The 19,682-nt window shown below is 42.7% G+C and overlaps 1 protein-coding gene across 2 annotated transcripts in view; it reads left to right on the plus strand.

Annotated features, from left to right (window-relative positions):
• Positions 1 to 19,682, plus strand: part of hmcn1 (hemicentin 1) — a 99,840-nt gene that overhangs the window by 70,232 nt on the left and 9,926 nt on the right. For both annotated transcript variants that reach the window (XM_050054963.1, XM_050054964.1), the window contains exons 41-89: positions 1,033 to 1,208; positions 1,453 to 1,549; positions 1,864 to 1,986; positions 2,116 to 2,271; positions 3,107 to 3,388; positions 3,497 to 3,664; positions 4,610 to 4,723; positions 4,974 to 5,060; positions 5,213 to 5,404; positions 5,515 to 5,688; positions 5,781 to 5,894; positions 6,165 to 6,310; positions 6,392 to 6,542; positions 6,839 to 7,036; positions 7,123 to 7,236; positions 7,343 to 7,530; positions 7,946 to 8,042; positions 8,195 to 8,356; positions 8,515 to 8,628; positions 8,726 to 8,928; positions 9,840 to 9,921; positions 10,011 to 10,142; positions 10,382 to 10,531; positions 10,742 to 10,901; positions 10,999 to 11,123; positions 11,259 to 11,442; positions 11,920 to 12,017; positions 12,132 to 12,410; positions 12,507 to 12,703; positions 12,844 to 12,925; positions 13,176 to 13,312; positions 13,394 to 13,535; positions 13,711 to 13,855; positions 13,977 to 14,104; positions 14,199 to 14,355; positions 14,598 to 14,719; positions 14,886 to 15,050; positions 15,183 to 15,290; positions 15,589 to 15,726; positions 15,806 to 15,940; positions 16,257 to 16,526; positions 16,989 to 17,179; positions 17,421 to 17,634; positions 17,782 to 17,916; positions 18,121 to 18,311; positions 18,462 to 18,543; positions 18,758 to 19,027; positions 19,126 to 19,296; positions 19,397 to 19,567. In XM_050054963.1, the coding sequence (XP_049910920.1) occupies positions 1,033 to 1,208; positions 1,453 to 1,549; positions 1,864 to 1,986; positions 2,116 to 2,271; positions 3,107 to 3,388; positions 3,497 to 3,664; positions 4,610 to 4,723; positions 4,974 to 5,060; positions 5,213 to 5,404; positions 5,515 to 5,688; positions 5,781 to 5,894; positions 6,165 to 6,310; positions 6,392 to 6,542; positions 6,839 to 7,036; positions 7,123 to 7,236; positions 7,343 to 7,530; positions 7,946 to 8,042; positions 8,195 to 8,356; positions 8,515 to 8,628; positions 8,726 to 8,928; positions 9,840 to 9,921; positions 10,011 to 10,142; positions 10,382 to 10,531; positions 10,742 to 10,901; positions 10,999 to 11,123; positions 11,259 to 11,442; positions 11,920 to 12,017; positions 12,132 to 12,410; positions 12,507 to 12,703; positions 12,844 to 12,925; positions 13,176 to 13,312; positions 13,394 to 13,535; positions 13,711 to 13,855; positions 13,977 to 14,104; positions 14,199 to 14,355; positions 14,598 to 14,719; positions 14,886 to 15,050; positions 15,183 to 15,290; positions 15,589 to 15,726; positions 15,806 to 15,940; positions 16,257 to 16,526; positions 16,989 to 17,179; positions 17,421 to 17,634; positions 17,782 to 17,916; positions 18,121 to 18,311; positions 18,462 to 18,543; positions 18,758 to 19,027; positions 19,126 to 19,296; positions 19,397 to 19,567 (7,617 nt within the window). The remainder of the gene's footprint in view (positions 1 to 1,032; positions 1,209 to 1,452; positions 1,550 to 1,863; positions 1,987 to 2,115; positions 2,272 to 3,106; positions 3,389 to 3,496; positions 3,665 to 4,609; positions 4,724 to 4,973; positions 5,061 to 5,212; positions 5,405 to 5,514; positions 5,689 to 5,780; positions 5,895 to 6,164; positions 6,311 to 6,391; positions 6,543 to 6,838; positions 7,037 to 7,122; positions 7,237 to 7,342; positions 7,531 to 7,945; positions 8,043 to 8,194; positions 8,357 to 8,514; positions 8,629 to 8,725; positions 8,929 to 9,839; positions 9,922 to 10,010; positions 10,143 to 10,381; positions 10,532 to 10,741; positions 10,902 to 10,998; positions 11,124 to 11,258; positions 11,443 to 11,919; positions 12,018 to 12,131; positions 12,411 to 12,506; positions 12,704 to 12,843; positions 12,926 to 13,175; positions 13,313 to 13,393; positions 13,536 to 13,710; positions 13,856 to 13,976; positions 14,105 to 14,198; positions 14,356 to 14,597; positions 14,720 to 14,885; positions 15,051 to 15,182; positions 15,291 to 15,588; positions 15,727 to 15,805; positions 15,941 to 16,256; positions 16,527 to 16,988; positions 17,180 to 17,420; positions 17,635 to 17,781; positions 17,917 to 18,120; positions 18,312 to 18,461; positions 18,544 to 18,757; positions 19,028 to 19,125; positions 19,297 to 19,396; positions 19,568 to 19,682) is intronic.

Genomic DNA, 19,682 nt, shown 5'->3' on the forward strand with positions numbered 1-19,682 from the left:
CATATCTGACATCAGCCTAAACAATTTTCTGCCCTGAAATGCCTCACATGTGACCACTAATGTTACACACATGCTTGTTGGAGCAAAAACAACAAACATCACATCACACGGGCATTGGGAGAAAAATATGAATGACATATTGGTGCAAACATTCATCTCTCGAATGATTTGCTGCAGAGGTCGAATGAAAATTCGTCATATGTTGAGGAGGCGACTACCCACTGTTCTGAAGGGTTCGTTTGGAACAATGGCAAGAGGGCGAGAAAATGAAGGAAAGCAAACGCCACAGCCATAGCTCTATTAGCATTGCTGGTAGTTCTGCCGAGTGATGTGTTGATGCGGGAGGAGTCAGAAATGATGGAGCTGCGATGTGAATGGTGTAAACGAGGAACAGTTTCTCCTAAACCTTAGGATGTCTAGGGCTACATTCTCTGTCAGCACCTCACAATAACGCTGTCACAGCATGTAGTCAAGCTGTCCCCTTCAGAAAGCGTTTTGCAGTCGGGCTTTATTGGCTGGCTGACAGATCTGGGTCATATAAGAGTGAAAAAAACAGATTTTGGCCACATTTGCTTGTAATGTGAACATATTCATTGTCATTCATAGGGTGGCGACAGAAGTGTGTGTTTTGGTCCCAGAAATGTAGGAAATCAAGTAAACGGGTCTCTGTGATGATACAGTGAAACAAAAAACATTCTTGAGGGATTTTCTTTGCTCGTGAGTCATTATGCATCTCGGTGCATGTTAGCAATTTCCATGGAGATTAGGTTTCATGAACTTCTTGGGAAATGAAGCTACTCTGATTGTTAATACCACAAACAAATGTTGAGCTGGTTTAATGATGCTGTCATAGCCCAAGATAGAATTAGTACTTAAAGAGCACCAGATGCCCAACTGAACAGAGCCTGTGCATCTCAGGAAGCAATTATTGTGTTTGCTCGTGAGGTAATATGAAGAGTTTGCAGCACTTAGAACGGCCCAGCAGGCTAACTCTAAAGGTCATTTAATGTAATGTAATGATGTCTGCCACAGTGCCACCTAATATCAAGGGTGAGGAGGTGAATGCTACGGTGATGCTCGGCCGTCCAGTGGAGCTGCACTGCCAGAGCGATGCAATCCCTCCACCGACCCTCACCTGGCGCAAAGATGGCCGTCCGCTCTTCAGGAAGCCTGGTCTGACTGTCTCAGTAGATGGGAGTGTGCTCAAGGTAAAACCAGAGTTATAGATTATAAAATTATTTTTCTTAATCTTCCTAAGAGGTGACAGTGTTTTGGTGTCACTTAAATTCCTCACTTTGGTGAAGGTGTTACACACATCTGTGGTTCCCCCTACTCCAAACCTTTGTGCTTTGACTTTTCAGCTCTTTAAAACAACTGTTAATTCCTGTTTATTAGAGTGTGTTTGTTTATTGTTACCATGTCTCATGGTTTGTCTCTGAATCTAATTGTCAGGTTGATAGCGCCCAGGTGCAGGATTCGGGCAGGTATTCCTGTGAAGCCACCAATGTTGCTGGCAAAACAGAAAAGAACTATAACCTCAATGTCTGGGGTGAGTCTCTATCTTTTGTGTTTGATGAGAAGCTGATTCTGAAGTTGATTTTGACAAGCACTAGATACTAGTGTATGGTTGGGCATCATTTCAGTTTTAGCTTTGCATCCACTGTTCTGTTTAGGTTCCATGGTTGGAATTTTTCTTTTGATAAGTGGTTATGTAAAAAATGATATAAACTTTGTTGTTAAGGTTGTCTAGGTAGTTTTGTTTACATTTTATCTTCCTCTCATATGTTCACAAACAGAGATGTCACAGCAGTGTTTTTGAATGAGATGTGAGCGCCTCCCTTTGGTGTCCTGTCATCATTACAGTTTCTCCCAGTATCCGCGGCTCAGAGGAGGTGTCTCCTCTGACTGTGATTGAAGGAAGTCTCATCACTCTGGTGTGTGAATCCAGTGGCATACCGCCCCCCAGCCTCACCTGGAGAAAGGACGGTAAGCAAAGAACACCAAGAACAATAAAAGCAAGAGAAATATGCTATGTGGACATTGTGTGATGCACTGAATACTGTGTGGCTATCATGTGTGAACTCAACACTAACATGTGGTTTGTTTGTGTCCCAGGCTCTGAGCTCAAGTCAGACCAACGGCTCAGGGTTTTGTCAGGAGGTCGCCAGCTGCAGATCTCCAGGGCTGAAAGGACAGATACGGCCTCCTACACCTGCACAGCCTCCAGCGCAGCCGGCACCACTTCCAAGGAGTACAACCTGCAGGTTTATGGTACGTGTGTACCACCAGATCTGTGACATCTGGTGATCAAAGTAATCTCAGTTTTGTTGCCTTTTATCACTGGGAAGGAAAACAAACAGAAGGGGGATTCCACTGTCAGAGAAACCTAATCAGTTACAGAGCGGTATGAACGCTAAAAACATCCTTTTAATCAGGAAGGGGAAATGATGCATTTAACATGTTGGTAGGCAACAACATTGTGCTGACGATGGTAAGAGAGAAAGGAACAGTGGAAAACAACAGACAAAACGTATCCTTTATTTCTAGTTTTTTGACCAGGGCTTAGACTGAGTGCAAGGCACTAAAGGGATGCTGATTTATAACAGGTTTAACATGACTAAAACATCATGCAGATAACTGGATGCAGTTGAACTGTGAATGGCAGTTTAATAGAGGGTATATATGCAGCAAATACTTACAAACCACGGCGTATAGGATAAATAAAGTACCGCTGACCATCTACTATATTCTCAAAAGTATACTATGCAGGGAATGTGTGTTGCTGTTTGTAAACAATATTGCCAGCAAAAGTGAAAGTAAGTTTGTAGATTTTTAAGCACTGTGTCCTTAATTTTTATAGCTTCCTCTTAAATGCGTGCTGCTTTCAGTCTGACACCTGGCCGCTACTTTTTTTTATAAAGTCCTGACGTCACCTACTGCTGTGCCCAGAAACATCCCACACACAGCAAAATAAGAAAAAACAGGCAGAGGGCAGGGTCTTTTTAGGAAAAATTCCAGCAAAGTATACCTTTAACATATGTTGGCTGAGCTTTAAACATCTCTTGAGGAAACATGTGCACCCACTCACTTGCTTCTCTCACTACAGTCCGCCCTTCCATCAGACGCAGCGAGGGCGACACTGATGATGTTGCTGTGACAAAAGGAGGCGATGTGACCCTACAGTGTGCTGCGGAGGGTGTGCCACGACCAGCCATCACATGGCTGAAAGATGGACGGCCTATTACAGGCCAGCATGGTGCCAAGGTCCTGAACGAGGGGAGGCTGTTGCAGATTAAAGATGCTAGGGTGTCAGACACAGGACGCTACACCTGTATCGCTGTTAATGTGGCGGGACAGGCTGACAGCAAGCATGACATCAGTGTACATGGTATGAAAAGGGTTTTGTTGCCTTAATCTTTTTTGTTCTTCAGTTTGGTGAATTACAGTCCATCTCAAGGTCCTAAGTTTTCTTTATATGCTTTTCCCTCATTCACAGTCCCACCCAGTATAATTGGTCAGGTGCAGTTACCAGAAAATGTGAGTGTTGTAGTGAAGAACCCAGTTGCTCTGAGCTGCGAGGCTTCAGGCATCCCTCTTCCTGCCATCACCTGGCTGAAGGATGGTCGGCCAATCAAAGCTACCAGCTCTGTGCGCATCCTCTCAGGTGAGCTCCTGTTTGACTCTGTGAGCTTGATAAATGCAAGTTACAGAGCTCATAAAATGCAGAATTGCAAAATTAAATTGTTTCTTAAGATTGGTTCCTCCTGTGTTGTATATCATGTCAGATGCCTCGAAAACCTTTATAAAAATTTGTTCTCAAGTTAGTGTCCATTTCATGAAGTAATAGACTCAAGGAAAGCGAGCCACCAGGAATGTGAATGATCATAAATTTTTAGAGAAGTAACTTGAGATATTTTGCTTTTTAGGTGGGTTTCAAAGGCCAAGCAGTTGTAATACATCACCAGTAATAAGATGTAATAGGATCATTGCAACGGGGGCCAAACTCAACAGACAGAGATCTGGGAAAGAAGACAAACAGGAGCAATTACTTTGAATTGTATTTTCAGATATTTAACAAGATGTATTGGGTGCTTCCAAATTAAATCATGGCCCCTGAACTTAGGCATACTATCTAAATCACTTGTGCAGAACTAAAAGAACATCTTGTACATCAGCTCAGAATAATGCAAATTCTTTGGGAACCAAATAATTGCCAGTGTTAAAATGCTGAGGGGTATCAGTTATGTGTAAGATATGGTAAAGTAGAATTCACCTTGTGTCAATATCACTTGTTTTCTCTGGAGATTCTGATGAACCTTGTTAAGACACAATTGTTTTTAAAGACAGATGCACTTAGTCTTTAATCTCACTAAATGGGTTTTTAATGTTTTAACAGCTGTGAGCCTCAGAGTCTAAATTCCTTCTGGTAATTGATCCCAGTTTTCAAAGAGGATTAATATACTTTCATCAGGCTTTTAATGTTGTTTACACGTCCATGGGACATTTTCCTTATGTGGAAAAAATGGGCAGGTTTTTGCTGACACAGCCTTTGAAAACATTCCATGATGACAATAGATAAATGACAGTAATTGGCCGTTTAAATCCCCAGGGGGCCGGAGCCTGCGTCTAATGCATGCTGCAGTGGAGGATGCTGGGAGGTACACCTGTATTGTGTCTAACAGCGCTGGGGAGGAAAGGAAGAACTTTGACCTCGACATTCTCGGTAAAGATATTTAAAAACCTGTTTTAATTTTTTGCTTGACGGCATCATATTGAATTACAAATGTCAACTCCAGTGTACAGATTAAAATACTATTTAAAAGTCCATGTCAACAGTAAAAATTTGTTAACATTTATAGGTCATTCGATTTCTTATAACATCAATCCGAAGTGATGTGATGAACATGTATCTTACTGTGATTAATGGGGAGACAGTGAGAACCGTGTAATTGATTTTCAGTCTAATTCGACAGTTCCACCAAGCATTGTGGACGAGGGAACTGTCGTGGATACTAAAGTCAAGGAGAAACACAACATCACTCTCACCTGTGAGGCGTCAGGTAATTGCAAAATGAATACATCTCTGCATTGATGTTAAAATCACAATCTCTGCTGATGAAAATTCTCTTGATTAATCCTTAATGTGAAAAGCAATAAAGATACAGTAATCTATATATTGCCACTTTGTTAACCACACCTGATAATTTCCCAGGTAACCCTGTACCAGAGATTAAATGGCTGAAGGATGGACAGCTGTTGGTGCCTGACAGACGCCACCAAGTGTTGTCTCATGGCCGTTTCCTCCAAATCTCTGGGGCCCAAGTTGCAGACACCGGCAGGTACAGCTGCCTGGCATCTAACAGTGCAGGGGATCGTAGCCGGTACTTCAACCTCAATGTCCTGGGTACAAACACAACTCTTTTGAATCCTTTCTACAATGAATCAAAATAGGTGAGATGAATTTAAGTCATGTTCCAGATTTGAAAGCTTTGTGTTCCCTCCTTTTTTTGCCAGTTACTCCCACCATTGCTGGGTCAGGTCCTGACGGTTCTTCAGAGGAGGTGACAGTAACTCTGAGCAGCCCCACTTCTCTGGTGTGTGAAGTCCAGTCCTACCCTCCTGCTCTCATCACCTGGCTCAAGGATGGCACTCCATTTGAGTCCAGCCGCAATGTCCGAGTCCTTCCAGGTTTGAAATCACATGCACATACCAGGAGAGTCAAACTACATTAAATACAGGACATAATTTTTTTTTTTTCATGTTTTCCCATGCTTTCACAGGTGGGCGCACCCTGCAGATTCTTAATGCTAAAGAAGAGGATGCTGGGAGATACACTTGTGTGGCCACTAATGAGGCTGGAGAGACACTGAAGCACTACGAGGTCAAGGTTTATGGTGAGATTTCTACATCTTTGAAAACATGCTCTATCTTTCTTTACCAGAAAAGAAAAGGACAGTTTAGTATAAAGTGTTTATAATGGTAAATCTCAGTTCTAGCACAGCTAACTAAAATCACTTCTGACAATCAGCAAGGGATCTAATTTTTGACAATAGTTAAACTTGGGATAATCAATCTATAAATTCTCGATGATGGATCAAGGATGATCCCATAAACATACCACTATAAGTGTGTCAGTGTAATCTAAAACATGTTTTTGACTCCAGTTCCCCCTCAGATCAATAAGAATGATATCCCAGGAGAAGGACTGGCCCCCAAAGAGGTCAAGATCAAGGTCAACAGCACACTGACCCTGGAGTGTGCAGCTCAGGCCTTTCCTACCCCAGCATTGGAATGGTACAAGGACGGACAGGTAGGGATTTGATTTGCTTTTAATGGAAGATTATGGGAGAAAAATAACCTGTAAAGCTACAACTACTTTTTTCTTCTACAGATCTTACGAGCAGATGAACATGTGTCCATAACAGCCAACGGTCGCATTGTCCAGATCCAGCACGCTCAGGTGTCAGACACTGGCCGCTACACCTGTGTAGCCACTAATATAGCTGGAGAGGATGAGAAGGACTTTGATGTAAATATACAAGGTGAACTGGGTTGACTGATGACGATGTGTTAACTGAGATTATTTGTGCATTTCATGGACTCAGAGAGTATTCTCGTGCTGTTGTTGTATGTGTGTGTTTGTTGTATTACTAAAATTGAACATGATAACTGCAAAAATGATTTGTGCTTTTAAAGTAATAGCATTAATTTTAAAGTCAACATCCTTTGAGATAAATGGACGAGCCATGGACTTGATTGTGTTTCCAACCACACTTTAAAATAAAGTTTTCAAAAACACTCAGGAGCTTAAACATTTCTCCTTCTTTTCCCTTTTCAGTTCCACCTAATTTCAACAGGCCTGGTGGAGTTGGTGATACCACGTCCTCCCAAGGCTTTGGAGGGGATGTCCGAGATGTGATACTCAACAATCCCATCTCTCTGTACTGTGAGACCAATGCTGTCCCCCCTCCAACACTCACATGGTACAAAGATGGACAACTGCTGACCTCCAGTGACAAAGTTCTGATCTTGCCAGGTGATACAGACAAATAAAACGGGGAGAAAGCGAGGAAGCAAGGCAGAGAATTAATTAATACTAACCTTTGACGGTTTTATTCTCAGGTGGGCGGGTGTTACAGATTCCCAGATCCAGGGCTGAAGACTCAGGCAGGTACACATGTGTGGCTGTAAACGAAGCGGGAGAAGACTCCATTCAGTATGATGTCAGAGTATTACGTGAGTAAAAACACTTCTTTGTGCTTCAAGTCAGTTTAACAGAGCTGGAGTGAAAGTCTTTTTTACATAGAACAGTTTCTCATTGTGTATTTCTGTCCTGCATCAGTGCCTCCAGTCATACGAGGAACAGACAGCGATTTGCCTGATGAGGTCACAGTCTTAGTCAACAAAACTACCCAACTGGAGTGTCATGTGGATGGAAACCCCACCCCCAAGATCACCTGGTTTAAGGATGGCCAGCCAGTCAGCTCTGATGGGCCACATAGAATCCTGTCCAATGGGCGAACACTTCAGGTAACAACCAGAACTCACAGATAGCTCCTCTCGACATCTTTCAGACCATAGCCCATTTTATCATTCAGATTCATTAGAGTTACTCTAATATACCAATTGCCTGTATAATCCACATAAAGTCTTTAATCGTCAAATTTATTAAGTGACTCACTCATACATTCATTCATGTATCAGTTACTTCATTCGTAAACACCCCTTACACTGAGTGATCAGAAATCTTGGAACCCCAGTACAATGTAATGCAATGATGTAATGCAATAAAAATTACTTCAATAGAGCTTATACTGTTTACATTTGAGAATCAGTCACATTAACAAGAAATGCCCCATCATTTTGATATTGTATATTCTGTGTATGTGCTATAGATCTGTGTTCATACTAGATTTTATTTTTCTCCATCTTACCCAACCATCAGGTGTTGACTGCTCAGGTATCGGACACAGGGCGCTATGCGTGTGTGGCTGACAATGTGGCTGGAAGTGCAGAGAAATCCTTTAACCTTAATGTTCATGGTGAGTCACATGTGAAAAGTTAATTTACATTTGAAACTAAATGGTAAACATTTTTACCAATTTGTGAAAAGATAAACTGAAAATACATTTACATCTACTCAACTTGCGACCATTTTCTGTACTGAATACTTTTTTTTTTTTTTTCCTTTCAGTGCCTCCCACCATTATAGGCCAGAGTCCTGAGACTGTGACCGTGGTGGTGAACAACTTTGTATCTCTCTCTTGTGAAGCTACTGGTTTTCCTCCTCCCACCTTAAGCTGGCTGAATGACAGGGGCCCCATTCAGGGCAACACCAATGCACTCATCATGCCAGGTACAGCCAGCTTGCTTCACATTTAATAGAATGGTAGTTGAAGCCATTTTGCATAAAAAAAAATAGAATATCTGTATATGAGCATGCCATAAAAATGATCAAGACCAACAAGAAACTGCATAATGTAAATGTGTCTGTGTGTCCATTTGTGACTTCAGGTGGTCGTACACTACAGATTCTGAAAGCAAAAGTATCTGATGGAGGAAAGTACAGCTGTGTGGCCATGAACGCAGCAGGACAGGCTTACAAACACATCTACCTCACTGTTTTCGGTCAGTCCACATCCACACCGTGTGCACTGTACGCTGAGCTCCTGACTCTACATCATAAACTGACGGTACATGTTTTCCTCTCTCCTCGGCCTCTCAGTTCCTCCGAGCATCCGCGACAGTAGTGGGGACTCTCCTGTTGTGGTGAATGTCCTTGTTGGTAAATCAGTAACTCTGGAGTGTGAGTCCAACGCTGTTCCTCCTCCCACCATCACCTGGTACAAGAACGGCAGGGTGGTGACAGAATCAGCCAACCTGCGCATCCTGGCCGAGGGACAGATGCTTGAGATCAAAGGCTCAGAGGTAAGAGACGGATGGTTATCATGTTGTTTGTTCTCTATTATTTTTATTGTTTCAGCAACACCTTTCAGCGATTGCATGTCAAGGTCAAACAGTGTGGCTGTTACTGTGATGTCTTTTTTTTTTCTTTGCTTTTTGTTTCGATGACAGTTTTGAATTTTTGTAGCAGCCACCCTTGCCTTTGTCGTGTCAGCTATAGAAGCTGCCACTTCTCAAGTAATTTAAGTAAATACATCATGTCTCTAGCATTTTTCCCCTAAAAAATCTGTTACTGCAGAGAAAAAGCTTTCTCATGAAGTCGCCCATCAAACCAGTCAGGGATCTGCCACTGTAGTTTGACCCTAGCACATACACAGTGCAGAGTAGAGGCTGACATTTTTTAGGGATTCTTGTGGGATTCCCACAGGGTCAGAATTTCACGATTCATCGCATGACTTGGATAGGAAAAAAAAAAAAGTAAACAGGAGCAGGCGGGATGGGAATCATAACAACGATAAGTCCATTTTTATAAATAGTCGTACAAATCTAATATAAATAAATGTGGGACCAGGATGGGAAGGGAGTCATTCCTTAGGGACTGGGATGAGACAGGAACTTATTTGTGATAGTGGGCTAGGACAGGAGTGAAATTCAACTCCCAGGTTGCCCTCTAGTACAGTGGTGATACAGTATAAGGGCCAAGTATCTGCTCTTTGCTTGGGTAAAAGTAGGAATTAAAGGCAGCTTAAAGGTACCATTAGATCAGGGCCAAAGAATATCATGGGTCAAAACATCATTTAACATGAATGCTTGGCTTCCATAGGAACGTTCACCAAGCTGCTTTCACATTTTACTTTTTTATTGGAACTAATACTCAAGCTTTCAATGTTTTTTTTTTTTTAACATCTTACTGATATGTCTTTTCTGTTCTTCAGGTGTCTGACACTGGACAATATGTTTGCAAGGCCACCAATGTTGCTGGACAAGTGGACAAGAACTTCCACCTGAATATCTATGGTATTAAATTATAGACATTAATTTATTCAAACATCTGAAACGCCACAATATAATATTAAAGAAAAACCTCTGCTTCCCTCTCTCTTCAGTACCTCCCAGTATCGATGGCCCAGCAGAGGAGAGTGTTGTGGAAACCATCAGCAACCCAGTCACCTTTGCATGTGACGCTACTGGAATACCTCCACCAAGCCTCGCTTGGTTGAAAAATGGTCGACCCATAGGTATGGCTGCATTTAAGTTTGAGCTGTACTGTTAATCACACAAAACACAAAATAACTGTTTGTCTCTTAATGTCCCCCTGGGAAGGGATATTCTCTCGTCATCTGTATCTTACATTTAAATAAATTTACCTGTCGTTTCTCAACAAGTTTACTCAGGAAAAAAACATAAGTAAGGATGTATGAGGCAAACTAACGTCACTGACATGCCATTAATACCAAACATATCAACGTTTTTTTAGAGAACTCAGAGTCTCTGGAGATGCACATCTTCTCAGGAGGAAGCAAGCTGCAGATTGCACGGTCACAGCTTTCTGACAGCGGCACTTACACCTGTGTGGCCTCCAACGTTGAGGGGAAGGCACGCAAAAGCTACCACCTCACCATACAAGGTATGTGCACATGCATAGCCCCAGTCACTGTAAAACAGTTCTAACCCTTTTCTAAAAGCCCTATAGAATATTACAACACCTTCTTTTAAGGCTTTATGCTACAACCGATGCTGTCAAGCCTGTCAAGCTCATATTATATGTCATCATACAAATACATGTGTTTAACATAGCATTCATACAGTTGTGCTAAGACCTTTTATTCTCTCTTAGTTCCTCCCAGTATCTCTGGATCAGAGCTGCCCAGTGAAATGGGAGTTCTGCTAAATGAAAGCATCCAGCTGTTCTGTCGAGCCCAGGGAACCCCGACTCCAACCATCCAGTGGTTGAAGGATGGAGAAGTCATCAACAATGTGAGGGATGAAGGGCTCAGGTAATGCTGACGACAAAAAAAAAATAGAAGAAAATTAAGGATTTTACAGTGCACTAATCCAGTGATTACCTATAATGATATGATGCTGCCTGTACAGGATCAGTCCAGATGGCAGCACACTCACTGTGACTGGAGCTCACACTACTGATAGTGGAAAATACACCTGTGTGGCCACCAATGCTGCAGGAGAAGAAGACAGGATATTCAATCTGAATGTGTATGGTGGGTTGAATTCATTTCACTACATGTATCGTCCATGACAGTCTTAAAAACATGACAGTACAAACACTTGTCCTTGATGATCGCATGAGAAGTTCCTTTCATGTCACTGACTGTGCTTGACATTTACATTTTCAGTGCCTCCTGTGATAGACGGCAACAGTGAGACTGTTGAGCAGCTGACGACTGTTCTCGACAGTTCTGTCAACATTGAGTGTGTCGCTGCAGGCTCTCCTCCACCGCAGCTCAACTGGCTGAGAAATGGCCTGCCTCTGCCAGTGTCCTCCCACATACGGCTTCTCTCTGCTGGACAGGTGCTCCGGTAGGTCAGTGGACAGGGCTCAAGGAGAGTTTGTAACACATGGTGCTGCATTCTTGTGCATCTATGTATGGGAAAACTCTACTCAGTATTTTCCCACACTTCAGATGAAATTATTGCAAAGCAGTATGTTTAATCAGGGTAAAACTGAGATATTGCTGTACTTTATTATCTGTAAAATTTGCAAGGAAATCTTTAGTACTTGTTAATTTACTTGTGCAAAACACAAGTGTACAGTGTATGTTTTTCATAAATGAATTTTCTTTTTAAAACCTGCTTTATTCCAGAGGTTTTCCTACAATTAAATCAGTATTAAAAAAATGCACCCCCACTAAAACAATTTTATTGTAATGGGTTGCATTAGCAAGTATGTCATTGTCTCCAACAAAGATAAATTTCTCATAAATACTATCGGCTGGTATTTAGTGAGTCTTAAAATATAACAGGATACTTATATGCTGTACCTTTTGCATCTGTCAGGATTACACGCACCCAGGTGTCAGACAGTGGCACCTATACCTGCGTTGCATCAAATAGAGCAGGAGTGGACAACATGCATTATAACCTACAGGTGCATGGTGAGTGTGAAAACATTACTTCTAAGACCATAGGACTACATCATCAAACACCACTCTAAGAGCCTTGTTTAGCAATATGTAATAACCACCCGTATCTTCTATTGCTCCCCTCAGTCCCTCCCGGTCTGGATGGAGCTGGCAGCACAGATGATGTGACAGTAGTCAGAGGAAACTTAGCTTCTCTGCTGTGTATTGCTGATGGCACCCCGACCCCCACTGTGTCCTGGCTCAAAGAAGGGAGGACTCTAGTTCCTGACGCCCACATTAAATTCCTCAACCTGAATACCTCTGTGCAAATCATCCAAGCCCAGGTCAATGATACAGGACGCTACACCTGCGTGGCAAACAATACCGCTGGTCAAGCTAGCCGCCACTTCAACCTAAAGGTGCTGGGTGAGTAAAAGCAGATTATAGCTCTTGTCTCCACCTTCTGCTTCTGATTTACCGGAGAGAAAAGACATTTTGTTTGGTTTATGTTTTGTTATTCAGACCCTCCGCACATCAAGGGCTCTGATGCGCCAGCAGAAGTATCTGTTGTGGTTAATAATGTCCTGGAGCTTCAGTGTGAAGCCTTAGGTATCCCTGCACCCTCTTTGACCTGGTTGAAGGATGGGCGCCCGCTCCCACAGACAGACAGTCTGCGCCTCCTCCGGGGAGGAGAGGTTCTCCGTGTGGCCTCGGCACAGGTCAGTGACCAGGGATTGTTATGGGGAAATTTAATACGCTTTCATTATATACTGTGTATGATAACATAAGTGCAGCAATTTTGAGTCTTTTTCCATTGTTTTCATAATTTGTCAATTCTTTTTTTTTCACTTGTACTCAGTTGGAGGACACAGGCAGATACAGCTGCTTAGCCAACAGTCCAGCAGGAGATGATGACAAGGAGTTCCTGGTCCGAGTGCATGGTGGGTAACACAGATAAGTAATACACATTGTAGTGTGCACTGTACATAATTGTGAAAACAATCTATGACTTGCAGGTAATGAGGTTATTTACATGTACAAAAATGATGATTTAGTCAAACTGTGCTCAGCTGATAAACATACTGATCACTAATATTTCTTCTGTCCAGTCAGTCAATAAATAAAGTGAAATGAGATTGGACCAGAAACTCACATGTCAGTGCCTGTCTCTTTTTGATTTTCCTGTAACAGTTCCTCCTAACATTGTGGGGGAGAGTACACCTCAGGATGTGTCAGTGCTGCAGAACAGACAGGTGACACTGGAGTGCAAGTCTGACGCTGTTCCACCTCCAACTCTAACCTGGCTCAAAGATGGCCAACCATTGCAGGTCAGAAAACCACCAACTGTCCATGTGATGCTATGACTTCTCCTAAAGTGTGTTCACAGATTACAATTTACCTTTGTGTAGGCCTCTGCCCGTGTGCGTATTCTGTCCAGTGGCCGCTACTTACAGATCAACATGGCTGAGCTTAGCGACAAAGCTCAGTACACCTGTGTGGCCAGCAATGTCGCCGGCAAGACCACGCGGGAGTTTAACCTGGCTGTCAATGGTACAGTTGCTCTTACATCTACAACTAATGCATATACACAGATACTGCATATCCTGTCTTATAGAGCTAAAGAAAAGAAGTTTGTCTTCTTTCAAATGCCTCTGTGATTAGTCATAGAGCTGAACTCATCACCCAGCTACAAATGAGTGAAAAACTGTGTCACCTGTCCCCTCAGTGGCCCCAACTATCAAGGCAGGCTCTGAGACAGTGTCAGTGCACATCAACAAGCCAGTAGTGCTTGAGTGCATTGTAAGCGGAGTCCCACCTCCTCGTGTTACCTGGAGGAAACATGGAGCCATATTAGCTGGAAACAACCCCAGGTAAATTCATCTATCTTATAACAATAATGCATTGTTGCTGATTCTATCTCAAATAAGCATTGCTGTCATTATCATATTTCCTCGATGCTGTGTCTTACCTTGCTTGTACAAACATGTGCAGGTACACATTTGCAGAGGATGGGTCATTACACATCCACTCTGCTCAGGTGACCGACACTGGTCGCTATCTGTGTATGGCAACAAATCCAGCCGGGACACAACGCAAGAGAGTGGATCTGCAAGTATATGGTGGGTGGTAAATATATGCATAAAAACACATGAATGCTTCCACACTTTTCACAGTCACCCAGTAATTTTGTGATCCTCGGTTCTCGTCTTTCAGTCCCTCCCTCCATCGCTGACAGCCGCACCAATGTGACAGTTACAGTCAACGTTCAGACCACCCTGTCTTGCGAGGCCACTGGCATACCCAAACCCACCGTCAGCTGGATGAAAAATGGTCGAGTCATCAATACTGACCAGAACCAGAATATGTACAGGTTGATCCAGGTTTTCTCCCTCTCTGTTTTCTAATTCAAGATTAAAAACTCACAAAGACAAAACTTGAACTTAGGAGACATTTTTATAAAAGCTCAACTTAGACCAATAGCTTTATTGCTAGAACACTTCATTACAAGATAAACTTTTAAAAAATATATCTATCATATATTTTTGGCATATTTATAGGGTAGACATCATAATGAAACCACCTTTAGGTACTAACACTTTTTTTCATTTCCAGATTACTATCCTCAGGCTCCCTGGTGGTTATAGCACCAACAGTGGAAGACACAGCGGTGTATGAATGTGTGGTCTCTAATGAGGCAGGTGAAGACTCCAGATTCATCCACCTTACTGTCCACGGTGAGTAACACAGCATTCCTTGATAAATTGATCATTCTTATTACAATACAATTATTAATATTACATTGTGATGCCTTTGACATGAGCTTTCTGATGTAATCATTTTTAACATTTCATTTCAAGACCAGATATTTTTACTTACATGTTCTTATCTATGTCCCTCTAGTTCCTCCATCTATAGCAGATGAACCCACAGAGCTAATTGTAACCAGACTGTCCCCAGTGGTCATCGCATGTACTGCTTCTGGTGTGCCAGAGCCCACAATCCACTGGAGCAAAGATGGCATGAGGCTTCCCAAAGAGGGACAGGGCTACAGCATCCTGCCCACAGGTCAGAATCATACTATTGTAAATAGTTATTAGTATTAATGATGTTATTGTATTCAGTAAATTATTCAACTGGTACTTTTCTTAATTAGCTTTATTAATCATGTTGATGTGGTGTGTGATGGTCTACGCTCAGGTCCAGTAGAGATCACCTCAGCTGAGCTCAGTCACGCAGGACGCTACTCATGCACGGCCAAGAATGCTGCAGGCTCCACCCACCGCCATGTGCAGCTCACAGTGCAGGGTAAGATCATTGTGAGGAGCAGTATATCAATACATGACTCGACACACCTCTGTTTGGGAGCTTTTCAGAGTGCACTCAAGGACTTAATTGCTTTTCATATCATTGTTATGGATTCTAGTTTAATTCAAATTCATGCACATTTCATTGGTGATTCATGTTCAGTAATAAAAATTATTCAATTTATACATTTTATATTATCCTGTAACAGCTGTATGACCGTGATATGCTTTTACTTTACAACTTCTTTTTTCTCTTGAGATCCGTCTGAGCATCACACTTTTCCCTTCCCTCTCCACAGAGATTCCAGTGATCCAGTCTCATCCGTCCACCCTGGATGTGATCCTGAATAACCCTGTCACTCTGCCCTGCAAGGCCACAGGCTCGCCCAGACCCACCATCACCTGGCAGAAGGAGGGCATCAACATACCCACCTCAGGTAATTAATCCTTTCTATGTGTGTGTATTAGTAATTAAAAGTAGCCAGTCATAACATCATGTCTTTTGCTTCATGCCAGGTGGAAGTTTCACAGTGCTGCCTAATGGAAGTCTGCAGATCTCAAAGGCTGCTGTGTTGGACTCTGGGACATACATATGTGTGGCTCAAAACCCTGCAGGCACTGCCCTTGGCAAGACAAAACTCAGAGTACAAGGTGGGGCATGCACTCAAGTAAAAGTAACTTGATTAACAGACATATTATGTAATATTCAAGAGTATATTACAAGAGTTCAATTTTGTACAGGGATGTAAGACAAATACCTAATCTAGTGTACTCTAATACAATATACATGCATTAATTAATTCTGATACTTAATGTAACAGTTGTGTGTCTTCCAAGCTCCAACCTGTACTCCTTTCAGTCGTCTTTTTTCATGTTTAACAGCCCACTTTTTTATTTTGTTGATGCTGTCAATAAATATTCTGAATGTTTGACCTGATGGGGAATTTCTATTTGCTGTGCCCTGCAGTCCCTCCAGTGATCAGCTCAGACACTCACCAGTATCTGGCACCTGTTGACTCCTCTGTGACGCTACAGTGCCAAGCTGACGGCTCCCCTCCGCCCTCTGTCACATGGCATAAAGACGGGCAGCAACTGAGTGAATCTGTGCGCCAGCGGGTGCTCAGCTCAGGATCCCTGCAGATCGCCTTTATCCAGCCAAGCGACACCGGACGTTACACTTGTATTGCTGCCAATGCAGCGGGAACTGTCAGCCATGAGATGAGCCTCACTGTTCAAAGTAAGATTCAGTTCATACAGTATTTTAAACAGATGTAGAGTTTGTGTAAAAACCTTGTTGTTCTCCTTTATGCTGTGTCTCTGTAGTACATGAGATAAGTACGACCTTCAAAGTAAATCATAAAACTGATCTAGCTGAATGTAATACTTTGATATCTTTGAATACTTTAAAACCACATTTCCGTTTCTCATTGCAAAGAGGATTTTGCTACTTGGCTACTTCTGAGTGCATTTATTTTCGGTTTAACTTAAGTTTTTCCATCAACACTTCACAAGTTTTACCATCTGTGATTGTGAGGAAGCTGGAAGAACAATGCCTTTTTCTTTTTATTAGTGTACAGCATTTTCACTTTGTGCCATAAAGTAATCTAATTTGCCCCCAGATGTAAAATGCAGTGTATAAACTAGACAAATGTTTTAAAGTTAATGTGATACTGAATAATGAAATCTGTTTCCTTTGCAGTCCCACCTTCCATACGTGGTGGAGAGCAGGAGGTGGCAGTGGTCGAAAACAATCAGGCTCAGCTGGTGTGTGTGGCGGAGGGGGTCCCTCAGCCCAGCCTGTCCTGGGAGAAGGATGGTAATCCTCTCAGTGAAAGCACAGGGGAGTACACAATCCTGCCCTCTGGAGAGCTGGTAATAGACATTGCTCAGGTAAGGGAAAGAAGCAAATTAGTTTTCTTTTTGTTAGTGTCTATGTTGCTGGAGAGCGAAATTGGTTTGTATTACATTTGGCTCAAGTGGCTATGGTCCCACCTTTATATTATTTAGAGCTCTGCTACCAGTAATGCATGTTGTGTGACACATGCTAAACTTGTCTTGCATTTAAAAAATGTATTTAATGATTGTTTTCTGCATGCTTCCACTCTCCTCATCTCCCCTCCCTCTGTACCAGCCTGACGATGCAGGCATTTATACCTGTGTTGCAACAAACGCTGTTGGACAGGACAGTCGGACAACGACCCTGTCTGTTCACACTCACCCCGTCTTCACTGAGCTGCCCGGAGATGTGGCCCTCAACAAGGGAGAGCGCCTGCTGCTGGCCTGTGGAGTCAGCGGCATCCCTCCACCCAGAATCACATGGGCCTTTAACAATAACATCATTCCAGGTATATAGAGACATAAAAAGATCTCAGTTGATTAGTGAAAAATATCCACCCAAATCCATCAGAGTAATGTCATTTTATGTAGCTGTATGTGATATATAACTGTGTTTTTCACTTATTGTTTTTTACCGTCTTATGTTAATGCTTCAGTTCACTACGACCACATGAATGGCCACAGTGAGCTGGTGATAGAGAGAGTGAGCAAAGACGACTCTGGGACTTACACCTGTGTGGCAGAAAACAACGTAGGAACGATCAAGTCACTGGGCTTTGTCTATGTCAAAGGTAAAACCACACTGCCATGAAACCATTTGAGTCGTCATTTTACTTTAGTAGCTAGCACCACTCCCCATATTCAGCAATTATTTGTATGGTGCTTATAAACGCTTAAGAAGGGGGATTTAAAGTAAAGTGTTACCTTTTAACTCACAGCTCAACTCTAATCAAGTGAACCATAATGTGAAAGCAAGTTCTTGTGTCTGTCTCCAGAGCCTCCTATCATTGATGGGGACCTTCACTCCAACCGTATTGAACCTCTGGGTGGTAATGCCATCCTGAACTGTGAGGTTCGGGGAGACCCCCTGCCCACAATCCAGTGGAGCAAAAATGGAATAAACATCCAGATCAGCAACCGCATCCGTCAGCTGGACAACGGCTCTTTGGCCATCTATGGCACAGTGGTAGGAAAACACATGAGGCTTAGATTTCTTATTTATAAAACCCAGTACATAATGTTGATAAAAAAGTTTGTGCAGATTTTTAGACAGCCGTTTGTTTTAACTTATTTGAGATTATGATAACTAAATGTGTTTTTATTACATTTTCTACAGAGTGAAGATGCAGGCAACTACATGTGTGTGGCAACAAACGATGCTGGGGTGGTGGAAAGGAGTGTCACACTGACTTTGCAGAGTAAGTGTCTATATTTTCTGTCAGTCATATTTAGCATAAAATCTGACCTTTTCTACATGAAAAAATGATAAAGTTATTATAACCTAGAGTGCAGTCCAGTGATTTAGTATTGCACCTAAGTAGTGACATCATCAGCAGTTGTTGGTGCTCCTCATGTCCAGTAAACTGATTTTGATTTGTGAAATCAGTGGAATCCCCCTGTACTTTTTCCCAGGTGCTCCCACCATCATAGTGGAGCCAGTGGAGACAGTGGTGGATGCCGGCACCACAGTTGTGCTCAACTGTCAGGCGGAGGGTGAGCCTACGCCTATGATAGAGTGGTCCCGCCAGGGGCGCCCTCTGCTGGGCAATGACCGCTTCTCCACCCTGTCTAACGGTTCCCTGAGGATCAGCAGTGTCCAGAAGGAGGACACAGCTGAATATGAATGTGTAGCCAGAAACTTGTTGGGATCAGTGCTGGTCAGGGTCACTCTTACTGTACGAGGTGAGCAAAACAAAAGAAGGAAGCAAAAACAAACAATCATCTAAATTGACCACATGGGTAAAGACATGCTTTGTTAACATGCTTCCCTTATTTTCTAGTTCATGGGGGGTACTCAGAGTGGGCAGAGTGGGGTCCTTGCAGTGTGTCCTGTGGTGTCGGATCCCAGAAGAGGCGGAGACAGTGTAACAATCCTCTACCTGCCAATGGAGGGCGTCACTGTGCAGGATTAGATACAGAGACACGTAGTTGCCAGGGAAAGCCCTGTCCAGGTGAGAATGCTTTGAAAGATCTGAAGATTCAATACCAGTACTTGTAAAAAAGACAAAAGGCATATGTGGTACCAAAGTCTGTACCTTTGTCCCTCCACAGTGGATGGTAACTGGTCAGAGTGGTCTGTCTGGGAGGAGTGTTCTCGTACTTGTGGTCAGGGCAACAGAACCAGGGTCCGGACCTGCAGCAACCCTCCAGCTCAGCATGGAGGCAGGCCCTGTGAGGGAAAGGCAGTGGAGGTCATCATGTGCAGTGTCAGACCTTGTCCAGGTGAGTATGCCAAAAGGTGGTCACAGGAAGTGCTACTGGAAGAAATGCATGTCTATACAGACACATAAAATCATCATCTTTTCTCATCTTCCAAATACTAATCAGTTCTTAATCA

This window comes from Epinephelus moara, chromosome 10 (assembly GCF_006386435.1).
Source record: "Epinephelus moara isolate mb chromosome 10, YSFRI_EMoa_1.0, whole genome shotgun sequence".
Taxonomy (NCBI): Eukaryota; Metazoa; Chordata; class Actinopteri; order Perciformes; family Serranidae; genus Epinephelus; species Epinephelus moara.